We start from the raw sequence: 25,857 nt of genomic DNA, 5'->3' as shown, positions 1-25,857 counted from the left end.
TGTCACCCAGTGCAGCCATGGTTGTCTGCCATGAACCATGACCAGATGTACGCCATCACCATGGAGATCATGCTGTCTTCGTTCTGCGGTGTCTGTCCATATGTCGGCACCTCGTCCCCGACAGCAGTGAGCCGCCTCATGTTGTGACGAGGAGCGGAGCCAGAAGCGTTAGAGGGGAAAGAAGAGGGAGATCTTCTGACGGAGGAGGGGGACACAGATCCTGAAGCCTCCATCACACTCTTGTCGATGCAGGGCTTAACTCCTACCATGACGGACTCTCCGAACACCTTCCCATCTTTAGACCGGGCTTTCCTGGCCTGGAGGACAGACTGGTAGTGCAGGTGCATCCAGTTACCGTCAATGGACATGGCATGTTTAAGGATGCTTCCGAACTGAGCAAACTGCTCTAAAATGTAGGCTGCCGATTCTGGCGTGAACCCAAACACGGTGACCCAGGTTGGGTCCAAACGGTCATCGGATCTCAGGGCCTCTCCCTGGCTGTAGAATGGATCAAGCTGAGCAGGAGACATTCCCTGTCTAACTGAACTACTGTAGGAGGATGCCCGGTGTCTCGACAGGAAGGGGAACGTCAGCTTGTGTGCACCGAGTGCAGGTGGAGTCATGTCGTCGTAGATGCTGCGGACGGGCGGAGCCCCGCTCCTGTCTCTGGGGTCGACCGCCTTAGGGGCGCGCTGAAAGCTTCTGCGTTGTTGTAACGAGGTGGGTGTGGAGACTGTGGACCGGCCGAATGCTCGCGGTTGGGGGCTAGACGGGGCGGGCGGGTCCCCCATAAGAAAACCAGGCAGGAACTGCACTCCATGTCCGGATTTTGGGGAGCTGGAACGATTAGGGGAGATGGAACCCAGACGTGTAGGGGAGAGAGAGCCCAGACGTGTAGGGGAGAGCGAGCACGGGGGATTAGGGGAGATGGAGCCCAGGCAGGGTTTGGGGGAGATACAGCCCTGGCGATTAGGGGAGTCGGAGTATCCTCGTGTTATGCGATCACGTTTCTGTATATCCATATCGTCCGTAGTAGACTTGCGTGGCTTAGTTTACAGTGAGATAATGATTCTGGGGGTTATTTCACCTGGTTAAAACAAACCAAACCTGTTTGGTGACGTCACGCTGCACGACACAGTATATATACTGTAACGGCACGGTGACGAGGACATTATTTGCAGAGACGCCAGTTGACAGTGTAAAAATCACACCCGTGTGAAGTAAGGCTGTCCCTGAACATTCAGGGTTCAAATGTTCGCTCGTTAGGGTTGGCACTCAAATCTTAATTTATGGGCTTGAACCATTCGTGTTTAAAAATTTTATTATTTTATTATTTTTATTATTATGATTTATTTGTTTTACTCGGAAATATATCTCGGCGAGATCTGACTGATGTGCCCACAATGGCATACATACAAAGATCTCTGTGTCTGTCAGTCCTTGTCCCTTTTATGCCCGTATATGGATGTCCCTGGTGTCATCTAAGTGAGAACATCAACATCAGAATAGCAGTGAAGTGTGTCAATAGTGATAGCACGAGGTGAAGTGTGGATTCTTTCTGGATGCTGTAGTCAGAAAGGGTGCGACCGTCTTCCAGTTGCTTGCCAGCAAAGATCAGCCTCTGCTGGTCAGGCGGGATGCCTTCCATGTCCTGGATTTTGGCCTTCACATTCTCAACCTCTAGGGTGATGGTCTTACCGGTGAGGGTCTTCACAAAGATCTGCATGTTTGTGCAATTTGAGTCACTACTGTGAACAGCCAAAAGAGAATTTAGAAGATCTGCCTCCAACTTATTCCCAGATCCTGTTATATGACCTAAAACCAACACTTTATTCAAACTAAAAGAAATGCATACACTGTCTCCCTTTTATTTGGGTGCAATGCATGTTGCACCCGTTGTCAGAGTACCCGTCTGTGTTCCGTTTAGTACCCGTTGTACCCGTCTGTGTTCCGTCCTATGCCCAGCTTTGTGTGTACCCCCATAGCGATGATTTCATTGGCTGAGGATAAAAGGATGAAAAAATTAGGACAGAAAAGTGAGGACACCAATTGTGATTGGCTGGAATGTGATGATGTATGATGACGTATTATGACAAGAGCGTCCCTCACTTCAAACTGTGATTTTGTTTTAAAACATATATGTTTATTGATTTGTCTTTACGTCATAGTACACCAATTATTCACATATATATTTTTCCATACACCCAAATGGCAGCACAAACACTAAACACATGGTGTTAACACATTACATACAATCTGTCTGTCTGTCCCTATTTTGCCAATATATGGAAACCCCGGTGTCATCAATGGATGCGATCGGTCGGTTTGGCGGTTCTGATCAGATACCCATAAATGCCTATATATGGGAATGTCGGTCGGAAGGGCGGTTTCCGACCATCTGACCGATTCGACGGCGGGCACCACGCCCACACTCCTTCGGGTTCTCACGATGCCTGTGCCCGAGTTTGAAGTGGGTCGGACTGACGGCTCACATACTGTATATACATCCGCAGTTATAGTAGGATGACATTGTAACAGTGTGGTCTACCGCCATGTAGTCTAGTTCAACTTCAAATTGTCTGTGGTGCATCCAGTTTGGCTGTTGGGCATTCACTTCTAGTCATTTTTACTAGTTGACTAGTTTACTAGTCCAGGGGTTCCCAAACTTTTTTGGACCAGGTACCCCTTTTGGGGTAGATATTTTTCCAGGTACCCCCTCATCCTCGCAACACGGATAACAAATAAATGTATACGTCTAAATGTAGACGTCTAAATGTATACAGACGTCTAAATGTAGACGCTAAATGTGTACGTCTAAATGTAGACGTCTAAATGTGTACGTCTTCTCTTATGGGGGTCCCTGGCATATCTTTTCAAATGGGGGTCCACGGGCTAAGTAGTGTCAATTTGGGGGTCCTTGACATGAAAAAGTTTGGGAACCACTGCTTTAAACACTTTAGCACTTTATGAACAAAATAGATGGGTCCCCCCTGGAACTCCCTCAGGTACCCCTGGGGGTCCCCGGACCCCACTTTGGGAACCACTGTACTAGTCTACTAGTTGTTTAACTACCTATTATTTTCCCCCTCTGTCCAGAGGAGTTATAGTTACGTACTGTATGTAACTCTGAGAGTGTATGAGTCCATTTGGTTCTATTTGTACACTCTTTTGTTACCGTGTAGATTGGAGGTCCCAGCGATAGAAATCGTACCAAATGAGGGTCCGTGGCCTAATATTGCACATCAGACATGACAGGAGGAGAATAATAAATAAATAAAATAAAATAAAATAAAATAAAATAGTCAATGCTGTGTAGAACATTCCACAAAGTCCAACCTCTCTGTCTGATGATGATGATGATGAAGATGATGGGCTGGTCAATGTGGGTCAGAAGGGTTCATGGTGGTGGGTCGGCTCTTGTTCAGGAGGTCTTCTCCTCCAGGATGGAGCGCAGCAGGACGGGGTCGGCTCGGCCTTTGGTCTCCCTTTGGACCAAACCCATCAGCTTGTTCAGAACCTTCTTGTTGCCTGTCCTGATGAGCTGGACCTACACAGAGGACAGTGCGTTTAGTCATGTGGACCTACACAGAGGACAGTCCGCAGTGGTTCTAGTCCGCTTAGTCATGTCACGTGCAACTGTTCCACTGACTCAATCGAACTGTGGTTCTCAAAACCACTTCATATGAAGGACCCAAAGGGTCTTGTTGGGTGAGCATTCGGCTAGAGTACAGACCCATATAACTCATTATGTACCCATATGTACAAATGGAACCAATTGGTTCCATTTGTAAACACTCTTTGAGGTAGACACCTGCAAACCTTTTCATATGAAGGACCCCCAAAAGGGTCTTGGGTGTGCATTCGGATAGAGAGTACAGAGTAGACCTGTATAACTCAGAGTTATAGTGTGTACAAATGTCCATTTGTACACACTCCCGAGTTACAGACCTGTAAAGGTCAATTTGGTTCCATTTGTACATGCTCCGAGTTACAGACCTGTGAAGGTAAATTTGGTTCCATTTGTACATGCTCCGAGTTACAGACCTGTAAAGGTCAATTTGATTCCATTTGTACATGCTCCGAGTTACAGACCTGTGAAGGTCAATTTGATTCCATTTGTACACACTCCGAGTTACAGACCTGTGAAGGTCAATTTGATTCCATATGTACACACTCCGAGTTACAGACCTGTGAAGGTCAATTTGATTCCATATGTACACACTCCGAGTTACAGACCTGTGAAGGTCAATTTGGTTCCATTTGTACATGCTCCAAGTTACAGACCTGCAAAGGTAAATTTGGTTCCATTTGAAAACTCTCAGAGTTACAGACCTGTGAAGCTCCCTTTGGTTCCTTTCGGGGACCCCCTGGAACTCCTTTCAAGGACCCCTGGGGGTCCCCGGACGACACTTTGAGAACCACTGTAATAGAAGCCATGTTTGGCTGCATGTGTGTCTACTGTACTGTACTGTACTGTAGGTACCTGCATGCAGAGGTAAGAACACTGTTCAATGAATAATGTTTTTAAATTTATATTTTATACCCCAAATACCTTTTTATTGAGGGATATAGCCCCTCCTATATTCTTTTATAGACATTAAATTCCCGTTGACAATGAATGGAGAATTTACGTCATATATAGACGAGCAAAATCACCTATTTTTGTCCTACACAAAGATTAAATTCCTATTGACAATGAATGGATGATGCATGATGATAAGAGTGCCCCTCACTTCACACAGGTGTGATTCTTTCTCCTAGATTATTTACTCTCATGTTTAATAATGCTTGGAATGGATTCAGCATCATGAAAAGCCCCTAGTTTGACATGCTACTTAAAGCATAATGAAATTTGGGGAATTTTGCCTTATTGTTAATGGTACCCCAACTTTCAGCAGATGTCACAAAGTTTCCCAAGGGTGTTGGGGTGGAACAAATGTATATGTTATAGTAGACACCTTTATGAACACATTTGTGAAGATTTTTTTTCTCTTCAGATTTGCCACTAATTTCGCTAATTTTCTCTAACTAGTTGAATACATAGAGCCTTGAACACAGATGTTTTAGTTTGAAGTCACATTGCTTCACCGTGAATGAAAATGAAAGAGTCCAGAAATGAAGAGAATATGCATGATGAATTGAAGACGAATGATGAACAGGGAGACCAGACCAAACGGTGAGACCAAAATAAAAATAACAGCTAAATGATGACTTCATAAACTCCCACACAGCTCTCACAGTATAATGCAAGTGTCACGTATTCCAGTCCATCCAAAACAAGTCCAACTATTTTCTTCATTTCATCAAGTATTTTCGTTCATTTTCAATTCATCATTGGCTGCAGGTGTGGAGGAAATGCGACAAACAAAAATTCTCCCTGAATTCAAGGCCTCACAGGGCGAGTAAATGAACTAGACTAACACTAAAGCATTTCATGTGACTGAAATAGGACTAAAAAGTTCAAACTAAATGTTATTCAAAAGACTATGAATAAAAACTAGGGATGTCCCGATGCACTTTCTTTTTTCCCGATCCGATCCCGCAATTTCTGTGTTAGCCGATACTGAATACTGATACCAGTGTTGTGTCTATACTGTAGCCATCTAGCTACTGTATATATCTCGTGTTGTGTTTATAACAGACTCCTCACTCAAAAAGTTTGGGCAACTCCAAAGCAAACATTTTATTTACCTACCGGTACATACATAGTGTCAACCTTTTACCCCTGTGTCAGATCCGTGGTTAGACTGGCATATTCGCCGATAGCGATATGACCCGGTATGACAAATAAGGGCCGATACCGATACTTTTCCGGTAGCGATACAGTATCGGGACATACTAAACGTGCTCAGTGCTCACCTCCTCAGGGTGGGAGTCCACCACCCTCTGACAGATGCTGTGCAGCTGGGCGCTGTCGTTGACCAGACCCAGGTCCAGCTCCTGCACCACCTGCTGGGCCGTCTTCTCTGGACACCTCCACATCTCCTGGAGAACCTGAAGACACACGCGTGGAATTAACACGTCTGGTGCCGCCAAATCTTTCAGAATTAAGGCGCCAGAGTGCCACGCAGATAAGGGAGATTTTATTATTTTTTTGCGTTTTATATCGATATCGCATGCATTCCTGCGTGCCTGTGTGTATGTTGACTGACTGACCTGCCTGGCAGCAATGGAGGAGATAAGTCCTGTTTCCTGGAGTTGCAGAAGCTCTGCCAGGGCCGAGGGAGACACACGGCTGGAAGGGAATAAGACGCAAGATAACTATAATCACTCTTAATAGACTTGCTTCCTTCTTCTAATCAATAGTGCCTAACAAAAGCACAAGGTTGGATTAAGTAGCATGAACAGGGCGAGTGGCGGTGGGATTAGTGTGCTATGAGGACGCAGATAATGCTCCTAACCTGAACGCTAACGTTTCTATTGTGAAGATTTGAAGTGAAAATTTCACAACTCTTCCTGTGCCTCGAGGCCTTGGCCTCAGAAAAGGTTCAATCTTTTAGTTTAGTTTTTTAGTTTTTAGAGAATGGAGAGGTGGCCCGGCAGCTCAGTCGGTAGAGCTTTTGCATTTGGACTACAAGGTCATGGATTCAAATCCCGGGCACGGCCAACTCTGCCACTCTGGCGCCTTTTGAGTAACACGGCTAGTCATGCGATAAGTGCTGGTAGGAGTTACCCCAGTGGAAAAGCAAGAGAGTGGCGACACACTTTGATCTCGCCGCAAAGCGGGTGCCTATGTATGGGCTATAGTTAAACATTGGAACTATCCCATTGAGATAGAATGAGCTCTTCCGCATTCCATTGTTACAATGGGAGTCAGCGCTATAGTGTCGCCACTCTCATACTATTCCACTGGGGGTGTTACGCTCCACCTCAGGGGTCTATCGCATTGAAACAGGGATAAACTCACGCGTTCTGGTTGATGCCGACAATAAGCCACTCTGACCTATTACTTACTTATTACACATTCAGTAATGTTGCACATTCCAACATGTTGTGAGCTTGTAAATCTGCTACCGTTTGCCCCAGAATAGGGATAATGGGGTTCATGAGGTTTGGTGGTTAATACAGGCAAAAGGAATGACATTCAGGGTGAATCATTGCCTCCTGCTTTCTGATCAGTTTACTTCTTTTAAGTCGAACCATTTTGAACACAGAAAACCGGGCACTTTTGCCGTGACAAGAGGAAGTGTCGATACTGCGACAGAACTTGCAGTTTTTCCCTCTACTCAACTCTTTTCCATCATCTTCTCCTTCCCCTGAAAGATGCATGATGCATCTATAATGTTGTTTACACATGGCGAAGGCTTCAGCCACTGCTGTCTGGAACGAGAGATAAACGGAAGCTCAAGGCATCCGTCTGTCTTCACAGAGTCTTATAAAATTACTTCTTCATTCTGTTTGTTCAACTCTTTGGACTTCTGTCCATGTTGGGGCCTGGCTGCTTTATGCCATGCTGTGGGACTTTATTTTTTAAGCCATTTTGGGCGGGGAACCACTTTTGGTGTTAGCATTATGTTACGCTTTAGCTATTGAAAAATAGCAGATCTACAAGCTCATAGCGCGCCACAGAGTGGCGCGCTACGAGTTTGTAGGTCTGCTATTTTTTTTAAATCGAAGAACGACTGACATAGAAACATAGCTTTTTCAGAAAACTGTCAGGATATAGAAGACATTTTTAGAATCTGATCTCAGGTCAAAATGGGTTAAAGACCTGGAAACTCATTTTCTGCATGATCACATAGCTATTGGTCCTGCAGAGAGCAGGGCTTTTCGAAAGAGTTTCATTAGTCCACGGACAACCATTTCAATTCCCAAATGATTCTGTCCTAGGGACACTACTATCAAACGTTGCTTTGTCTTCATTTTAATTAAGCTCTTTAACCCTAGAATACCTATTCTGGCTTCTGGGCATGTCAAAATAGGTGAACATTTATGCAAAATTAGGTGAATGTAGCCGATCTACAAGCTCACGACAGGTCGCAGTGCGATGCATTGTGATCTTGTATAAAAGAAGACAGTGAAAAAAACCATAAGATGAATTATAGTTGGTCTTTGTCGGCTAAAGTAGCAGATCTACAAGCTCAAAATGAGACAGAAAGATAGAATTTCTGTGGTCTGGGTTTTCTGACATAACAATTTGTTAGCAGATGTCACTGTCGAGGGATTTTGCCTGTTTTCATTGCAGCTCAAAAGGCTTCAGAACACACAGAGAAAGCCCCAAACGGCCAAACCACAGAAAATCCACTGAATATTCAACGTTCAGGTTGTGTGGGTGTAATTGAGGTCATGAAAACCTAAAAGAAAAACGTTAAAAATAAAAATGAATCTAAATGAATGTCACGAAACCTTTAACCCATTTTGGGCGGGAACCCCTTTTGGTGTTTTAAGCATTATGTTATACTTTAGCTATTGAAAAATAGCAGATCTACAAGCTCATATCGCGGCACCGAGTGCAGTGCTACGAGCTTGTAGGTCTGCTATTTAACTCCAATCTTTGCTTCTGGGGGGGGGGGGGTCCCTGTAACAACATATTTTCAGATGGGGGTCGGCGGCCAATTACATATATTTTTGGAGGTCCTTGACATGAAATGGTTTGAGAATCACGCACTGATCTAGAAAAATAGGGTTTTTCAGAAAACTGTCAGTATTTAGAAGACATTTGTGGAATCGTCCCCAGGTCTAAATGGGTTAAATGGCATCAGCTGTGCAAAAAAAACATTAAAAAAGGAGGCTTCTGCCCGACGACAGCAACGATATGGAGATTATAGAGGTTTTGTGCCTGACAGAAACAACATCATTGATGTTGAGAGGAGCTGGCTGTGTGATATTTGGCATCACAGTACGTCTACAGCACGCTTGACAGATACGTAACGGATGCCGGGGTGGAAGGGATGGCTTGGATGAGCTCTGCTGTCTGTGGGAGGCCTCCGTGTCTGGATCAGATATACCTACAGTAGATAGGAATCTGTCTGTGTCTGGATCAGATATATAATACAGTACAGTAGATAGGAATCTCCCTGCATGGTCTCCCCACTATTTATTCTTACCCAACAGCAGGGGGAAAAATATATCTTTATCAAGACTTTAAAGAGGCTTCATTATGTGTATTGCGTGCGTATACAAGTGTAGTAGAATTTGAGAAATATAGAAGACATTGTGAAGACAATTTCCCTGGACCGACTGACTCGTCACGAGACCGCCACAAGAAATGGTTTGATGCTTATAAAAGATGTCCGTGTGGAGTTTGCATGTTCTCTGCGTGTCCCCTAGGGTAGGTATAGTGGTACCCTCACAAAAAAGCAGGCTGTAATCTTGGTCTCTATACTGCCTCCCCCTGGCTCAAGAATAGCAGATATACAAGCTCACGCACAGCTGCTAATTTTGATCTTTTTTTTTAACTTCTTTAAGCTGTAGTGAACTACTGATTGGGTCTTGGGTCTTAATGGCTTAATTAAGATATGTTAATGTCATCTCACAAGTGTAGTACCGGTAATACAAATGTGTGAGTGAGTGCACACGTGTGTGTGTGTGCGTGTGTGTGTGTGTGTGTGTGTGTGTGTGTGTGTGTGTGTGTGTGTGCGTCTGACCTCTGGCTGCCACTCAGGTCGTGCTGTTTGAGGAGACTGAGCAGCTCATTGGTTACAAAGCCAACCACCTTCCTTGGCGCCCTACTGGTCTGCTTGACAACCGCCTCAAAGTAGTCCATCAGCCCGTCTTCATTCTGGGGCACAACACACCATGATCATCATCATCAATATCATCTTCAATTTACAATTTAGCAGACGCTCTTCATCCAGAGCGATTTACAGTAAGCAGGAACAACACATGGTAATACATCAAATACATAGAAATAGTCATCAAGAATCATAAGTAAGCCAAGAGCCTAATATTTGTAGATTAGGTCAGTGAACCAATAAGATCCACCACTGTGTTTTCGCCCAGCACCCAGTACCCACCCCTCTGGACCACAAATCACACAGGCTTGGGCATTCCATCAGTGACACAAACAGCGCCTTGCAAAGGTATTCACACCATTTTTAGGATAATTGATTCAAAGCCTAAATGCTCAAGTTGAATATTTCCTCTCATGGAGATTTTGTCGCATTCCTGAGCCAAGAATGTGATGACCAGATCAATAGACTCAGTAGGAGACTCTTTGAGTCTACGCCAGTCATCAAATTATTGGCTCAGAAATGTGATAAAAAACAGAAAATATCCTAACCTGACGCTGCCAGATGAGGGCGGTATTGCGGAAACATATTCCCCAACACAACACTCATCTGGGATCTCTGACGGAGTTGAGCCCTGAGTCAGATCTGCTTCGTACCGAACCAATCAGCGTGAGCTAAAGGCGGGATGCTGATGTGACGGTATATAGACACGTCGATATGATTGGTTGTGTTTGCACGCCCACACGGTGATAGACAGACGCTCCCATCCAATCATCTACCATGTATCTTGAAAAAAAGGAACAGCCCCGTCATCGAATTTGCTTCCGCGATCCCAGATCCAAATAAGCTGTGAAACAAATTTGTGTAGCAAGCTTTTTGGATCTGGCAGCGTCAGGTTAAAAATATCCATGAATTGAAATGAAAGGCTTCACGAGGTGTGTAATTGATAGAAAATAAGTCATTTTAAGGGTGAACTACTCCTTTAAGACAGTAATCACCGTGACACAAACGTGCGCACGCACAGACGCACGCACACAATGGCAAATCACCTCTCAGAGCAAAAATCCTCCGGGTCCATTCGGTTCCATTTGTTCACTCTGACTAAAATGAACAATGGGGGATTTAACCCATTCTGACCTGAGATCAGATTCATACGAGGTTTCCACTGGACACACACTGGTCTGATGAACCCATTCTGACCTGAGATCAGATTCTAAAAATGTCAGTCGTTCTTCGAATTTTTCAAAAATAGCAGACCTACAAGCTCGTATCGCGCCACTCGGTGGCGCGATATGAGCTTGTAGATCTGCTATTTTTCAATAGGTAAAGCATAACATGATGCTAACACCAAAATGGGTGCCCGGTCAGAATGGGTTAACAGTGCTCTCTTGGTCTCTCTCTCTCGCTCTCGCTCGGTGTGTCTTTCATTGTCAGCCTCCCTCTCTCTTTTGCTCCCTTTCGGTTAATATTCAAAAAATATTGCAAAATAGCAGAAAGGCTAAAGTTTAGCCTTTCTGCTATTTTGCAATAGGGGTGCCCATTTTTTTTTTTTACTTAAGAGCTACTTTAAAAATGACCAGCTCAACAAGAACTACCCACAAAGAAGTATGATCTCATTGCTGAAAATAGTAAAAAACAAATCTGTATACCTGAGGGGGCTAAATGGAAATAGTTTTTGTATGCCAATCCTGCCCGTCCGGGGAATCGAACCGGCAACCTTTCGGCAACAAGGGTGCTCCTCTAAACCTTAGGCCACCTTACTGTATTAACTTTTTCGTCTCGTTTTTGTTTCATTTGTTGTATAATGTGTACGTCTGATTCTTGTATTTACCCAATATTTTTCGCTCATCTCCTATTTTTCGGTGTAAAATTTGAAAAAGGGAATAAACATCGAGTCATTCGTTTTCAGTAAAGCAATGTCCTGCTGCCTCCTGCATTATGTGCAAATTCAAAACAGGTGCTACGCAGGGCTGTCGACGAGCACATCCAAACTGCAACACTTAGAAAGAGAATAATTCAAGCTTTTCGCACAGCTGCAATGTTGGTGAGTTTGACGACGGGTAATACAATCAGAGAGGACTTTTCTGTCTGGATGAATGGGCTGCCAATGGGAAGTTGCACCTACAGTACGTAGGTATAGCACCTTGCCATTAACCCATTTTGGACTGAGGTCGATAAAAAAAAGGCTTCTAAATCAAAACATTTTACTTTAAAACTTTAAAATGTTTCTATGTGTCAATGGTGCTCAACCTTTTTCATGTCAAGGACCCTCAGAATTATCTCTATTGGGCCACGGACCCCCATCTCAAAATATGTTGGTCCAGGGACCCCCCCAGAAGCAAATATTTTAGTTAAAAATGTTCTCTCTGAAATATATATTAAAAGATTTGCGCCACATTTTCACGATAAAAAAAAAATAGCAGACCTACAAGCTCATAGCACGCCACTCGGTGGCGCGCTATGAGCTTGTAGATATGGTATTTTTCAATAGCTAAACTATAACATAATGTTTAAAACACCAAAAGGGGTTGCCGCCCAAAATGGGTTAACTTATATGGTAAGATGGCCGCGGTCTGCATAAAGGAGGATAAGAGGTCTCATCACCAGCAGGGTGAAGCCGTGCTCCGGCAGGATGCCGTAGGTGTGCAGCAGCCGGTCCCTCTGGACGCTGGGCAGCTCGGGCAGACGCTGGCGGAGACGCTCCACCAGCACGGCCTGGCCGGGCGCCACGCCGGCGGGCAGAGACGCCTCGTCGTCGTACACCGTCAGCGGAGGGAGGTTGGGCTCCGGCATGAACCTGGAGGGACAATGTACAATTTAGGCACTTTAGCAGCAGAGCGATTTATGACAAGCAAGAACAGCACATGGTAAAATGGTGAATGGTAAATAGCGCCTTTATCCAAGGCGCTTTACATAGATTGTGCATTACATTCACCCATTCAACACACACATTCATACACCGATGGCGGCGGAAACCATGCAAGGCACCAACCTGCACATCAGAAGCAATTAGGGGTTCAGTGTCTTTGCTCAAGGACACTTCGACACCAACTCTGGGGGAGCCCGGGTTCGAACTGGCAACCTTGCGGTTACCATCCAGCCCCTCTAGCCCTGAATGCTATGTCTACATATAATGCTATCTAAATGAGTTTAGCCTTTGCATACGCCTGTAAGGTCATCGAGGCTAGGGCAAGTGCCACGGGCTAAGATGGAGTCTGAAGAGGTGGGATTTCAGACTACGGCGGAAGATTGGGAGAGAGGGAGGAGGGAAAATAAGAATTTGATTGATTGAATACTTTGTTAGTCAGAAATGTGAAAGGCACGAGGGTACAGTCAGACATTAAGGCTTAAAGGATAGCACAAAAAAGTGCTTGTGGTCCTGTATAGACCAATTCACAGAGGGTTTCCTGGGTGCGGCCATTACTGAGGTGTACCATTAAGTGCAGCAGCACTGATTAGCTACACTTGGCCTACGGAGCACCTGCTCCATGGATTACACCTCAGTAATGGCCGCGCCCAGGGCACCCCTCTGTGGATTCGTCTATACAATATATAAATAACACAATAATCAACAGATACAAAGCACTACGTGCTCTATCTTCGTCCATGCTAAACTCCTTATCCCTAAACTACTTTGCCTTTTTTTACGATTTTGAAAAACATTTTTGAATACAGTTAAAATAGCTAATCTACAGTACAAGCTCACAACGTGACTAGTAGAGTGTTAATAAAAAAATCACACACGTGTGAACTGAGTGGTGCAATTCCCCCCCCCCCCTCTCTCTCTCTCTCTCTCTCTCATTAGAGACACAGCACTACCCCTCTCTCTGTTTCTGGCGCCCCCTACTGGTATGAAAAGTAACATACTCGTGCTCATAGGCACAGGTACACGGACATTACTGGTTGTAGGAGTGGTTGCACCACTCAAAAAACACAAAAAGTTAAAGTCACGTAGAGTCTACTTGATCATACTACGGCCAATCTACAGTAAAAGCACATGCAGCAAATGTGTAAACTGGATCCCTACTAAATTGCACTGCCGTGAACATGCATGCATGCACACACACATCTACAGGATTTTATGGCAATGCAAGATATAATAATATGACTGAGCAGGTGATAACACGAGACCGATAATGAAGTCTTCTCTTAGTGCTGCTACCAGTGCTACAGTAAGACAGTCTTCTCTTGGGGCTGCTACCAGTGCTACAGTAAGACAGTCTTCTCTTGGGGCTGCTACCAGTGCTACAGTAAGACAGTCACTCATTTAATGAAGTCTTCTCTTAGTGCTGCTACCAGTGCTACAGTAAGACAGTCACTCATTTGGATTCAATGGAGCTTTTCCAGTTCACGTTTGATTGCGGTCACGGTTCGCTAGCTTCACTTCATATTCATCGATTATATGTACCACCCCATGTCCTAACAATTACAATATAGCATTACATGAGTTATTGAATCAAGGTCGATAATACATCTTCTATTCCCTATCATTAAAGGGATCGTGACATTAAAAAATATGTTTTTGTAATCTTATTTTAATTTTCTGAGCTCAATTGCACCTAAAAAAACCTGAGCTTTTAACATTCAGTAGATTTTCTGGCTCCAACAAGTGCTCTGATTTCCCTGTGGACTGTGATGTAAGAGTCCACAAATCCCATATATGACATAACAATTTGCCAGCAGATGTCACTGCTGAGGCCTGTTTGCCTGTTTTCATTGCAGCTCAAAAGGCTTCAGAACACACAGAGAAAACCCCCAGACCACAGAAAATCCACTGAATGTTCAAAGTTCAGGTTGTGTGGGTATAATTTACAACCTAAAATAAAAATGGACAAAAGGACAAAAACAACATTTGACTGTGTAACAACAGATGGGAGATGGTGTGGGAAGTCGTTTATAGACAAATCCAATTACTCCAAAAGATCGAGGAATGTGTGGAAGACTTTGGGAGGCTCGTAAAAAGATGACTTTGTTCCTGCTGATGGGAAGTTAATCGTCTCTGTCAGGCGGAAACCTCAGATGTCCAAAACTCTTACTTTTCAGGATTCAAATTCAAAAACGGCAAAAGTAGCAGATCTACAAAGCTTATAATAACACGGCACTTTGCTCCTTTTGTGTTGTTTTGTATGATGAGGTAGGGCATTCATTTATGAAAAAGACACGTGGAGATAAGAGGTTTCTGCCCGACAGTGACAAAATGCAAAGTGGAACCTTTTTTTCTCCAAAGCATTGGAGTATGTAACTGGAGTACACATGTACTGTATGTACTGTACAAATACAACTCTCACCTGTAGTCCTGAAGTCCCTCCTTGTCTCTCATGGGGATGGTCTGGCTGCAAGACAATGCAGTTTATTATGAGGATGTATCCTTGATATTTACTTTTGTATTGTATTGTATTGTATTGTATTGTATTGTATTGTATTGTATTGTATTGTATTGTATTGTATTGTACTTTGTAACCTGTGTTGTAAAAGAAAGCACTGTACAAATAAACGTCATTAATTGGTACATAATTAATTTCTTTGCAAATAGACGGCATCCTGTATCCTTAAGACTCACTAAATTGAGAAAGAACGCAATCATAAAACGGTACAGAACCAAGAGGGGCTCCCGTCCAGAAGGGCTAAAACACCAAACGGGGTTCTCGCCCCAAGTAAAAGTTAGTACATTTTCTGCCACTGACAGACAGTCACAGCACTGCAGTCTGCTACCATGCATGTCTGTCTCCCTGGGGACAGACCAGGCAGAGACACCACTGTCTGTCTGTCTCCCTGGGGACAGACCAGGCAGAGACGCCACTGTCTGTCTCCCTGGGGACAGACCAGGCAGAGACGCCACTGTCTGTCTCCCTGGGGACAGACCAGGCAGAGACACCACTGTCTGTCTCCCTGGGGACAGACCAGGCAGAGACACCCCTGTCTGTCTGTCTCCCTGGGGACAGACCAGGCAGAGACGCCACTGTCTGTCTCCCTGGGGACAGACCAGGCAGAGACACCACTGTCTGTCTCCCTGGGGACAGACCAGGCAGAGACACCACTGTCACCATGCATGTCTGTCTCCCTGGGGACAGACAGACAGAGACACCCCTGACACCTTCTCCAGCAGTGCCACCAGGTGCCTCGGGCTCTGCAGCACAAGGCCTCATGGGAAGGCACAGAGAGTGTTGATTGATGGAGGACATTGTTGGTGATTTTATGAAATAAAATGTTTTTCTTTTCTTTTTTTCAACCTCTAACCCAAAAAAACCCCAAATAAACCTAAACTCTAAATGCCTAATTCCCAACCCCAGTCGGAATCTGTTCCTACTCAAGGACCAGGAAAATGGTCTTCACAATGTCACACTTATAACGTACACGCACACACACACACCCACACACCCACACACACACACACACACACACACACACACACACACACACACACACAAGTATGACAACGCCAGCATCCAAATGGCCATATTCATCATAATTACCGAGATGGCTGGTCCCTGTGCCTGGCATGGGAATAAACTAAAGCTGCTAATATTGCATCCCAGGCAGAGACAGGCTGTTGGGCCGGGGAAGGAAGGAACCACGTCTGGCTTTGATGTCATGTTTTAATTATGCCACACTTTTGATGCGACTTTTGCCTCAGCGGTTTAATCTTGTTTCGTGTCCTTTTGTTTTGAAGGATATCGACAAATGTCGACCTTCATTTGTTTTGTTTTTGTTATGTTTATTACAAAATAAACATTACATTACTGTGCGATGTTCATTTGGTAGACGTGTGGTACATGAAAAGGGTTTATTGTCATTGTGTAGGCCGTGGTGGGAAGACAATCTCTTACCCAGATTTGGAGTCGAAGGCTCGGGTCTCGTTCAGAACCGTGCCTCCACTCTGGAGGATCCCCATCTGTCTCTGGATCTCGTAGTCTGTTGACACACAGATCAAGTCAATAAATAGCATAATATGGCCTTGGTTCTCAAAGTGGGGGTCCCTGGGGGACTTCCAGGGGGTCCTCAGTCACTCCTCAGCAATCTATATCTTGGCTTTAAAAACAAAATAGCAAACCTATAAAAATAGTTTAAAATACCTGTGAGGGCAGATCCACACGGTCACAGCACATCACATTTAGATTTTTTTTCTTTCTTTTTAACCCAAATCTTCAATTCTGGGGGTCCCTGGCACCAAATAATTTCAGATGGGGCAAACAAAAAGGGCAGTGAAATAATGCCCGATTTGTACGGTGCCAACGTGTTGCGCTGGCCCGCTGCGGGACACATCGTGAGCTTGTAGATCGGCTATTTTACGTACGCTTATCCAGGCATAATAAAATGACTCGTCTCAGTTATACTGGGAAAATGTAAATATATTTAGCTCTAGTCATCATAGCTTTGTTTTTTTTTATTTAGTTTTCATCCGTTTCAGTCAACAAAATTGACACTGCTGCAAAGCAAAATGTCCACCAGCACTTCTGTACTCTGTACTGTAACTACACACAGTCTTCTGTGGTGCATGTCTAACATCTGTACAGTACAGTACAGTACAGTACAGTACAGTACAGTACAGTACAGTACAGTACACTTCTGTACTGTAACTACACACAGTCTTCTGTGGTGCATGTCCAACATCTGTACAGTACAGTACACTTCTGTACTGTAACTACACACAGTCTTCTGTGGTGCATGTCTAACATCTGTACAGTACAGTACACTTCTGTACTGTAACTACACACAGTCTTCTGTGGTGCATGTCCAACATCTGTACAGTACAGTACACTTCTGTACTGTAACTACACACAGTCTTCTGTGGTGCATGTCTAACATCTGCACAGTACAGTACAGTACAGTACAGTACAGTACACTTCTGTACTGTAACTACACAGTCTTCTGTGGTGCATGTCTAACATCTGTACAGTACAGTACAGTACAGTACAGTACAGTACACTTCTGTACTGTAACTACACACAGTCTTCTGTGGTGCATGTCTAACATCTGCACAGTACAGTACAGTACAGTACAGTACAGTACAGTACACTTCTGTACTGTAACTACACAGTCTTCTGTGGTGCATGTCTAACATCTGTACAGTACAGTACAGTACAGTACAGTACAGTACAGTACAGTACAGTACAGTACAGTACAGTACAGTACAGTACAGTACAGTACATTTCTGTACTGTAACTACACACAGTCTTCTGTGGTGCATGTCTAACTTCTGTACTGTAACTACACACAGTCTTCTGTGGTGCATGTCTAACATCTGTACAGTACAGTACAGTACAGTACAGTACAGTACAGTACAGTACAGTACAGTACAGTACAGTACAGTACAGTACAGTACAGTACAGTACAGTACACTTCTGTACTGTAACTACACACAGTCTTCTGTGGTGCATGTCTAACATCTGCTGTGACACGCTGGCACATCTGACTGGCTGCCGCCAGCCGCTGGCTGTTTAACGCTGTGATAAATGATGCTTTCATCCCATTTATCCCATTCTGGGCGGGAACCCCTTTTTGGTGTTTTAAGCATTATGTTGTACTTTAGCTATTGAAAAATAGTGAAAATGTGACGCAAATCTTTGAATATATATTTCTTCACAGTGAACATTTTTAACTGCTTCTGGGGGGGTCCCTGGAACTAGATATTTTCAGATGTGGCCAAATACAGATAATTCTGGGCTTCCTTGACATGGAAAATGTTTGAGAACGACTGACATAGAATAGGTTATTCTGAAAACTGTCATGATTTAGAGTCGGGCTTTAAGCAACTAGTCGACTATTCAACTAGTGGACTAGTAAATCCACTAGTCGACCTTGCTGGTACTAATTGACTAGTTGTTAGTCAACTACAGTAGTTTTTGTAGGCCTGAAGATCAGCTAGAATGCTATATATATTTATTTTTTTACATAATAGGTAGTTAAACAACTTGACAACTATTCAACTAGTAAAAATCACTAGAAGTGAAAGCCCTAGATTTAGAAGACATTTGTAGAATCGAACGTAGGTCTAAATGGGTTAAATACCGTTTCGACAGCACGCCCGCTCTTTGACTTTGACAGAACATCGTCAATAAGTAATGCGAACGAAGCACCGTGAATGTCAGAGCAGACTTTACAACTAAACGCACTTCTGTTGAACCTGAATGTGCTGTAAAAACTAAAAAGCCAATTTTGGGGGGGGGATAGTTGCCAGGCCCCGGAATAAAACTCTGCAAAGGGTCACGCACGAGTCGAGGAGTGTTGACAGCAAATCCATGCAGTATCTGTACCGAAAGGTAATTCACCGGGCGCAGCGTTCTGTCTGAATTATGGATGAATTATGTCCCTAATCGTAACTCCTTGCCTCGCCTCGCCGGTTACTGTCAAAACGAACTGACCCCCCTTTATAAAGCCTTTCCTTCTTGGAAAGACAACAAGGTCTAATTAAATCAAGTTAAAAAATTAAAAACATAGTTTATACAAAAGTCTAACGTTTTTGGTTGACTTCACTTCGGTGTAATGATTCAAATAGACCCTGACAGAGTATAGTGTTTGTGTTTGTTGTGTCTCTTCGGCTGTGCCAGCGTGTCTTATCTTTGACTCCCTCGGTTTGACTCGTAGCGCACGCATAATTACCCATCAGCCTGTGGGTCTTCCGCCAAGCGATGGTTTCCCAGTGAGAACGTCAAACATTGCCTGTCTCTTGATCCCTGCCTTGTGTGTTCACTCAACCAGCTTAAGACCCAATGGGTTGGAACACTGTTCAATACTCACTCCCTGGCCTCATACACACATATCAAACGCGTTTCTGTCTGTGTTTGATGGCCGCCTCAATGCTTTCTCCAATGGAAGTCACACGGTTTGACCAATTTGTTTGATGGCTGTGTTCTGCCCATCAAACAAAAATGTTTGGTCAAACCATGTGACTCCCATGTGTGTATGAGGCCCCTAAATCACTGCCACACTTCGCGCGCACACACAAGATCTCAGTATGGGATAGCAGATCTACAAGCTCACAACCTGAGCCAATGCATATAGGGTTTAAGTTGTTAAACTAACTTTTATGCTATTAACTAATTTAGCTGGGGACCCCCTGGAACCCCCTCAAGGACCCCTGGGGGTCCCCAGATCCCGAATTTTTATAACTGCAGAATAGTCTCGAACTGGCGCTATATTTTTTCACAGTGAGAAAAGCATGGACAGATGACGTATCAGCAACAACGTGGCTACGTAACAGGGTGACGTTATGAAATACCAGTCAACAGCCTACTGGCCAGACTGAGTAGCGAGTGTCAAATCAAATTCACAGGAACGCAGCGAAGCAGGCTGGAACCCAGGCTAAAATGAATCTGGTCTTCTGGCACGACGCCTCACAACACACCGAACTGAACTGCAATTTTTGATCACCTGAAATCACTCAAGCGTGCCCTTCTTGTACTGCATATTTGTGTATCGTGTATGGCAACGGTCAGTATTATGATGGAAGGTATTTCAAGTTTTGCACCACACATATTAGTTATAATATTTATATAAGTAATAATATGTCTATAAGTATGTACGTTCTTAGGTAGCACTAATGTCCGACTTGCAACTTCAACACATTGATTGAATATAACGAACGACTCCATCCTCGACCAACGCACAAATGTGAGACAGATTGCACTCATTGGATCTCTATCTGGTTATGCTAACATTTACAGTATGAAGTACGGTAGTCCCACAGGAAGAGCGAGACGGGCCTGACCCTGATAATCTGATGCAAGAGGGTGTAATAGTATAACCCAGAATAGTTTTATATAAATAGAGCCAAACCATTCCCCACTACATTACATGCCACGTCCCTCGTGTGATGCAAGTGCATCCACCCACTCGTCCACCACCATTAGATGAAGCACATTATCAACTAGACGATTCGTTGAGACTGAATAAAATACGTATTACATTACGAATAGGTTTTTTTTTTAAATACAGGTTATAAAAAAGAATGACAAATGTTTAAAGTCAATGCATACGATAAATACACTTCTAGATTGTGAACCAGAAAACTTGCAAGCAGTAAATAGTCATATTGATGTCATGTTAACGCCCCGAGTGTTCTAGAGTCTAGAACAATGACCTATGGCTGAGTCTGAACCCATGGTCTCTAGAACACTGACCTATAGCTGAGTCTGAACCCATGGTCTCTAGAACACTGACCTATGGCTGAGTCTGAACCCATGGTCTCTAGAACACTGACCTATAGCTGAGTCTGAACCCATGGTCTCTAGAACACTGACCTATAGCTGAGTCTGAACCCATGGTCTCTAGAACACTGACCTATAGCTCTGAGTCTGAACCCATGGTCTCTAGAACACTGACCTATAGCTCTGAGTCTGAACCCATGGTCTCTAGAACACTGACCTATAGCTGAGTCTGAACCCATGGTCTCTAGAACACTGACCTATAGCTGAGTCTGAACCCATGGTCTCTAGAACACTGACCTATAGCTGAGTCTGAACCCATGGTCTCTAGAACACTGACCTATAGCTGAGTCTGAACCCATGGTCTCTAGAACACTGACCTATGGCTCTGAGTCTGAACCCATGGTCTCTAGAACACTGACCTATAGCTGAGTCTGAACCCATGGTCTCTAGAACACTGACCTATAGCTCTGAGTCTGAACCCATGGTCTCTAGAACACTGACCTATGGCTGAGTCTGAACCCATGGTCTCTAGAACACTGACCTATAGCTCTGAGTCTGAACCCATGGTCTCTAGAACACTGACCTATGGCTGAGTCTGAACCCATGGTCTCTAGAACACTGACCTATAGCTGAGTCTGAACCCATGGTCTCTAGAACGCTGACCTATAGCTGAGTCTGAACCCATGGTCTCTAGAACACTGACCTATAGCTGAGTCTGAACCCATGGTCTCTAGAACACTGACCTATAGCTGAGTCTGAACCCATGGTCTCTAGAACACTGACCTATAGCTCTGAGTCTGAACCCATGGTCTCTAGAACACTGACCTATGGCTGAGTCTGAACCCATGGTCTCTAGAACACTGACCTATGGCTCTGAGTCTGAACCCATGGTCTCTAGAACACTGACCTATGGCTGAGTCTGAACCCATGGTCTCTAGAACACTGACCTATAGCTGAGTCTGAACCCATGGTCTCTAGAACACTGACCTATAGCTGAGTCTGAAACCATGGTCTCTAGAACACTGACCTATAGCTGAGTCTGAACCCATGGTCTCTAGAACACTGACCTATGGCTCTGAGTCTGAACCCATGGTCTCTAGAACACTGACCTATGGCTTTGGCCAGGAAGCGGGCACTGTTGATGTTCTTCACCTCCGTCCTGGTGCCGAGGGGTTCTCCTGGACTGTGGATGGACACGTTGGCGTCCACTCTGAGCTGTCCCTCTGAGGAGCATAGAGGAGCATAGAGGAGGACGTATGAGAGGAAGACATCGCCAGATTCCAATACCCAAAATCGGTCGACAAAATCAACACTGATGGAATCCAAATGAGTCATGGCAAACTGAGAACTATAATCCATGCTTTTTTCTCTCCATAAATCAGTCATGGCAAACTGAGAACTATAATCCATGCTTTTTAAATCAGTCATGGCAAACTGAGAACTATAATCCATGCTTTTTAAATCAGTCATGGCAAACTGAGAACTATAATCCATGCTTTAAATCAGTCATGGCAAACTGAGAACTATAATCCATGCTTTTTTTCCCTCCATAAATCAACTTTGTCGATAGTGTCGTGTCGTGTAAAAGTAGTCAGTCTACAAGCTCACAATGCCTCGCATGAGCAACATGTTGTAGATCAGTCATTTTACCTGTCCTACATTTATGAACACTTAACCAATGAAAAGGATTTAACAATAGCTTGTGACTAAGTAATACCTACAGTGGATCCATTGAAACACGGTATTTAGAGAGAGAGAGAGAGAGAGAGAGAGAGAGAGAGAGCGAGAGAGAGCGAGAGAGAGAGATCCTACCAGACATGTTGCCCTGACAGGTGCCCAGGGCCTGCAGGATGAGCTGCAGCTCTCTGACAGCGGCTGCAGCCTCCTCCCCACAGCTCATATCTGGCTCCATCACCAGCTCCATCAGTCCCACTCCTAACACACACACACACACACACACACACACACACACACACACACACACGCACACACACGCATGCGCACATACACACATGCACACAATTATCTGTTTGTATCTGTTGTACGACGTTGTTGACAATAATTTGTGTGACAAAAAAATGATGCTGATAATATAATATACTGTACATAGCAACAAGAACCCCAAACGGCGTTCCCGTCCTGAATGGGTTCAGTAAGTGCTGATGGGGATTTGGGGAGCCATAATGAAGTGAAGTAAAGGTGCAGGAAGATGGTGTCCAGTGAGACTCGTGGAGTATCCTCAGAGGAAGATGGTGTCCAGTGAGACTCGTGGAGTATCCTCAGAGGAAGATGGTGTCCAGTGAGACTCGTGGAGTATCCTCAGAGGAAGATGGTGTCCAGTGAGACTCGTGGAGTATCCTCAGAGGAAGATGGTGTCCAGTGAGACTCGTGGAGTATCCTCAGAGGAAGATGGTGTCCAGTGAGACTCGTGGAGTATCCTCAGAGGAAGATGGTGTCCAGTGAGACTCGTGGAGTATCCTCAGAGGAAGATGGTGTCCAGTGAGACTCGTGGAGTATCCTCAGAGGAAGATGGTGTCCAGTGAGACTCGTGGAGTATCCTCAGAGGAAGATGGTGTCCAGTGAGACTCGTGGAGTATCCTCAGAGGAAGATGGTGTCCAGTGAGACTCGTGGAGTATCCTCAGAGGAAGATGGTGTCCAGTGAGACTCGTTGAGTATCCTCAGAGGAAGATGGTGTCCAGTGAGACTCGTTGAGTATCCTCAGAGGCGTGTTGTCTAGACTACAGTCTAGACCACTGGTTCACATACTGTACGTTTTCATGGAAATGTTTGTGATTCTTGGGAAGCTATATTGACTAACGGTCCACACACAAACACACACACACACACACACACACACACACACACACAACACACACACACACACCTAAAAGCTAAGTGAACCGAGCCGTGCAGTATTTTCACGGGTTCTTGATTTGTTTCCATTTGTTCCGGCTCGGTTTCAGATAAGGTTCTGAGAAGCCAATTTGGGCCCTGCTCAGGGAGGTGGTACTAATCTTAAGCTCTGGGAACCACCCAAAAAACCAGGGGATTCCAAAACTTAAGATATACTTTTAAAACATTTTCAAAACTAGCGGATATAGCTGATCTACAACGCGTTCTGTCAGCCTGTGGCAGTTTTCAAGTCAGCCTGCATTTATATTTTGGGAACATGATCTATGTGGAGGCCCTCGTAGGCCCTCAAGTGAAGTCAGAGAAGTTTTCTGAAATCCTTCAAAATCGGATAAAAAATAAATAAATTGTTATGTTGCTACATGTATAGCAATGCAATAGCTGATGAGACACAGAGAGCGCGCCGGCATCAAAGGTAGAACAGCGTATAGGTTGCACCAGGCATCAATGGGTTAATTAACTTAACGGTGGTGGACCCCACCGCGTCCCACCGAACAGATATAGCCGATTAAAAGCCCAGGTGAGATCCATATAAATCCTCAGAGTCTCTGTCTCTGTAGTGTTTCTCTGTTATTCTCAGTGAGAATTTCACCCACCTTTTTACTTGTATTTAACTGTGATGTGACAAATAAAGATGATTCTGATTCTGGGAGAAATGATTGATGTTAACCCATTTTGGGCGGGAACCCCTTTTGGTGTTATAGCAGATCTACAAGCTCATAGCGCGCTACGAGCTACGAGGTCTGCTACTTTTGAAAAATCAAAGAACGACTGACATATAGAAACATAGCTTTTTCAGAAAAGTGTCAGGATGTAGAAGATACATTTTTAGAATCTGATCTCAGGTCAGAATGGTGTTAAGAAGAGTACCTGCCCGGTTCAGGTCGATGAGGGTCTGGCTGCGCTGGTCGTCGTGCAGACTCTTTCCGCTGTCCTGCTCCAGCTGGATCTGCTTGATGCGGACGGTCTTGGTGACCACCTGGCTCCTCCTCCTGCCTCCCAGGTGGCTGTAGGTCAGCGATCCACCCACGGCGATGGGCCGGCGCTGCTGGGTGATCTGGTAGCCGGCCTGGAGGTCGCAGAGAGAGAGAGAGAGAGAGAGACCAGAACCGGGTTTCTGATACTGTATATGCTGGCTGGGGAGGTGAGGTTCTTTGAACATAATGTGACTACATTTGACTGAGGGACTGCCATTGGATTGTTTTGAATTTTACGTTTTTCCATGTCATATGAAAGCAGGGAATCATAGCTTCAACTTGACATATTGGTTGTTCAGTTTGGCCCACCAGTTTTGGAGATACTGTATGTCTTGCGGAAAACAGTGAGTTGAGAAAACAGGCTTGAAAGGTTCACTTCTCTAGCATTACACCTAGCTACATGTTTAAGCATTTATTTCATACTTACATGTCGATTTCAGCTCTGACACTTAATTCAGACATGCTAGTATGTGAAGAGTCTGCCTGTGCTATAAACTCTTTTTGGGAAAAATAAATAAAAAAAAGTTTTTCTCCTCTGGTGAAAAGCTGGAATTTGCGCGATGGCGTTGTTGGGCAGAAACCGCTTATCTCCGTATTCTAACTGTGTTTTTGAGGGGAGCTAGCCCCCTCCTATGCCCAGCTTTCTGGGTTTGTGTGAACACAAACAATTGGCTCGTGATTGACTGATCACCCCATAGCGATGATTTGATTGGCTGAACAAAGTACATATTGAGGATAAAAGTGAAAGTGATTGGCCGGAATGACATTTGTGAATGGTTTGATTGGTTGAGCATGGAATGTGATGTATGATAATAAGACACATCGTCCCTCACTTTACAGGGTTGTGATTTTTTTTTTGTAAATGAATGTCCTCCTTGATCATACTACACTACAGCGTCACACAAAGCATCAAACATAGCAGATCCAACAAGCTCAAAACGTGGCGCAAAGTGCAAAGCGACTCGTTTTGAGGTTGTAGATGTGCTACATTTGTTATTTTTTAATTTGAATCCTGAAAAGTAACCGTTTTGAACATTTGAGGTTCGTTTCCACCCGACAGAGACGACATACTAGTACATACTACTAGTACTAGGACATACATTAGGTTTGGGGTTGGTGGTGGCTTAAAAAGGTTAGAGGAGCATGTTTGT

The 25,857-nt window shown here is 44.3% G+C and overlaps 2 protein-coding genes across 3 annotated transcripts in view; both read right to left on the bottom strand.

Annotated features, from left to right (window-relative positions):
• Window positions 1-2: 2 nt before the first annotated feature.
• LOC308312460 (nucleoporin NUP35-like) lies at window positions 3-1,022 on the bottom strand (the record flags this gene model as incomplete). Its single annotated transcript, XM_080759067.1, has 1 exon — window positions 3-1,022. One exon carries the CDS (start codon window positions 1,020-1,022, stop codon window positions 3-5), a length of 1,020 nt encoding a protein of 339 aa, XP_080615193.1.
• Window positions 1,023-2,118: 1,096 nt separating this feature from the next.
• The window catches only part of gatb (glutamyl-tRNA(Gln) amidotransferase, subunit B), a 34,810-nt gene continuing 11,071 nt past the window's right edge, over window positions 2,119-25,857 (bottom strand). Inside the window, exons 4-14 of one of the 2 annotated variants that reach the window (XM_080756685.1) lie at window positions 24,600-24,798; window positions 22,631-22,753; window positions 21,928-22,041; window positions 16,499-16,583; window positions 14,960-15,004; window positions 12,276-12,468; window positions 9,588-9,721; window positions 6,157-6,235; window positions 5,860-5,994; window positions 3,033-3,547; window positions 2,119-2,645 (exon numbers count right to left, since the gene is read on the bottom strand). In XM_080756685.1, the coding sequence (XP_080612811.1) occupies window positions 3,422-3,547; window positions 5,860-5,994; window positions 6,157-6,235; window positions 9,588-9,721; window positions 12,276-12,468; window positions 14,960-15,004; window positions 16,499-16,583; window positions 21,928-22,041; window positions 22,631-22,753; window positions 24,600-24,798 (1,233 nt within the window). In that variant the 3' untranslated portion in view covers window positions 2,119-2,645; window positions 3,033-3,421. The remainder of the gene's footprint in view (window positions 2,646-3,032; window positions 3,548-5,859; window positions 5,995-6,156; window positions 6,236-9,587; window positions 9,722-12,275; window positions 12,469-14,959; window positions 15,005-16,498; window positions 16,584-21,927; window positions 22,042-22,630; window positions 22,754-24,599; window positions 24,799-25,857) is intronic. The other variant, XM_080756686.1, reaches the window with a different exon arrangement.

This window comes from Protomyctophum bolini (assembly GCF_963924005.1).
Source record: "Protomyctophum bolini genome assembly, chromosome: 3".
NCBI classification, from domain to species: Eukaryota; Metazoa; Chordata; class Actinopteri; order Myctophiformes; family Myctophidae; genus Protomyctophum; species Protomyctophum bolini.
This window is presented reverse-complemented; position numbering and strand designations above follow the sequence as displayed.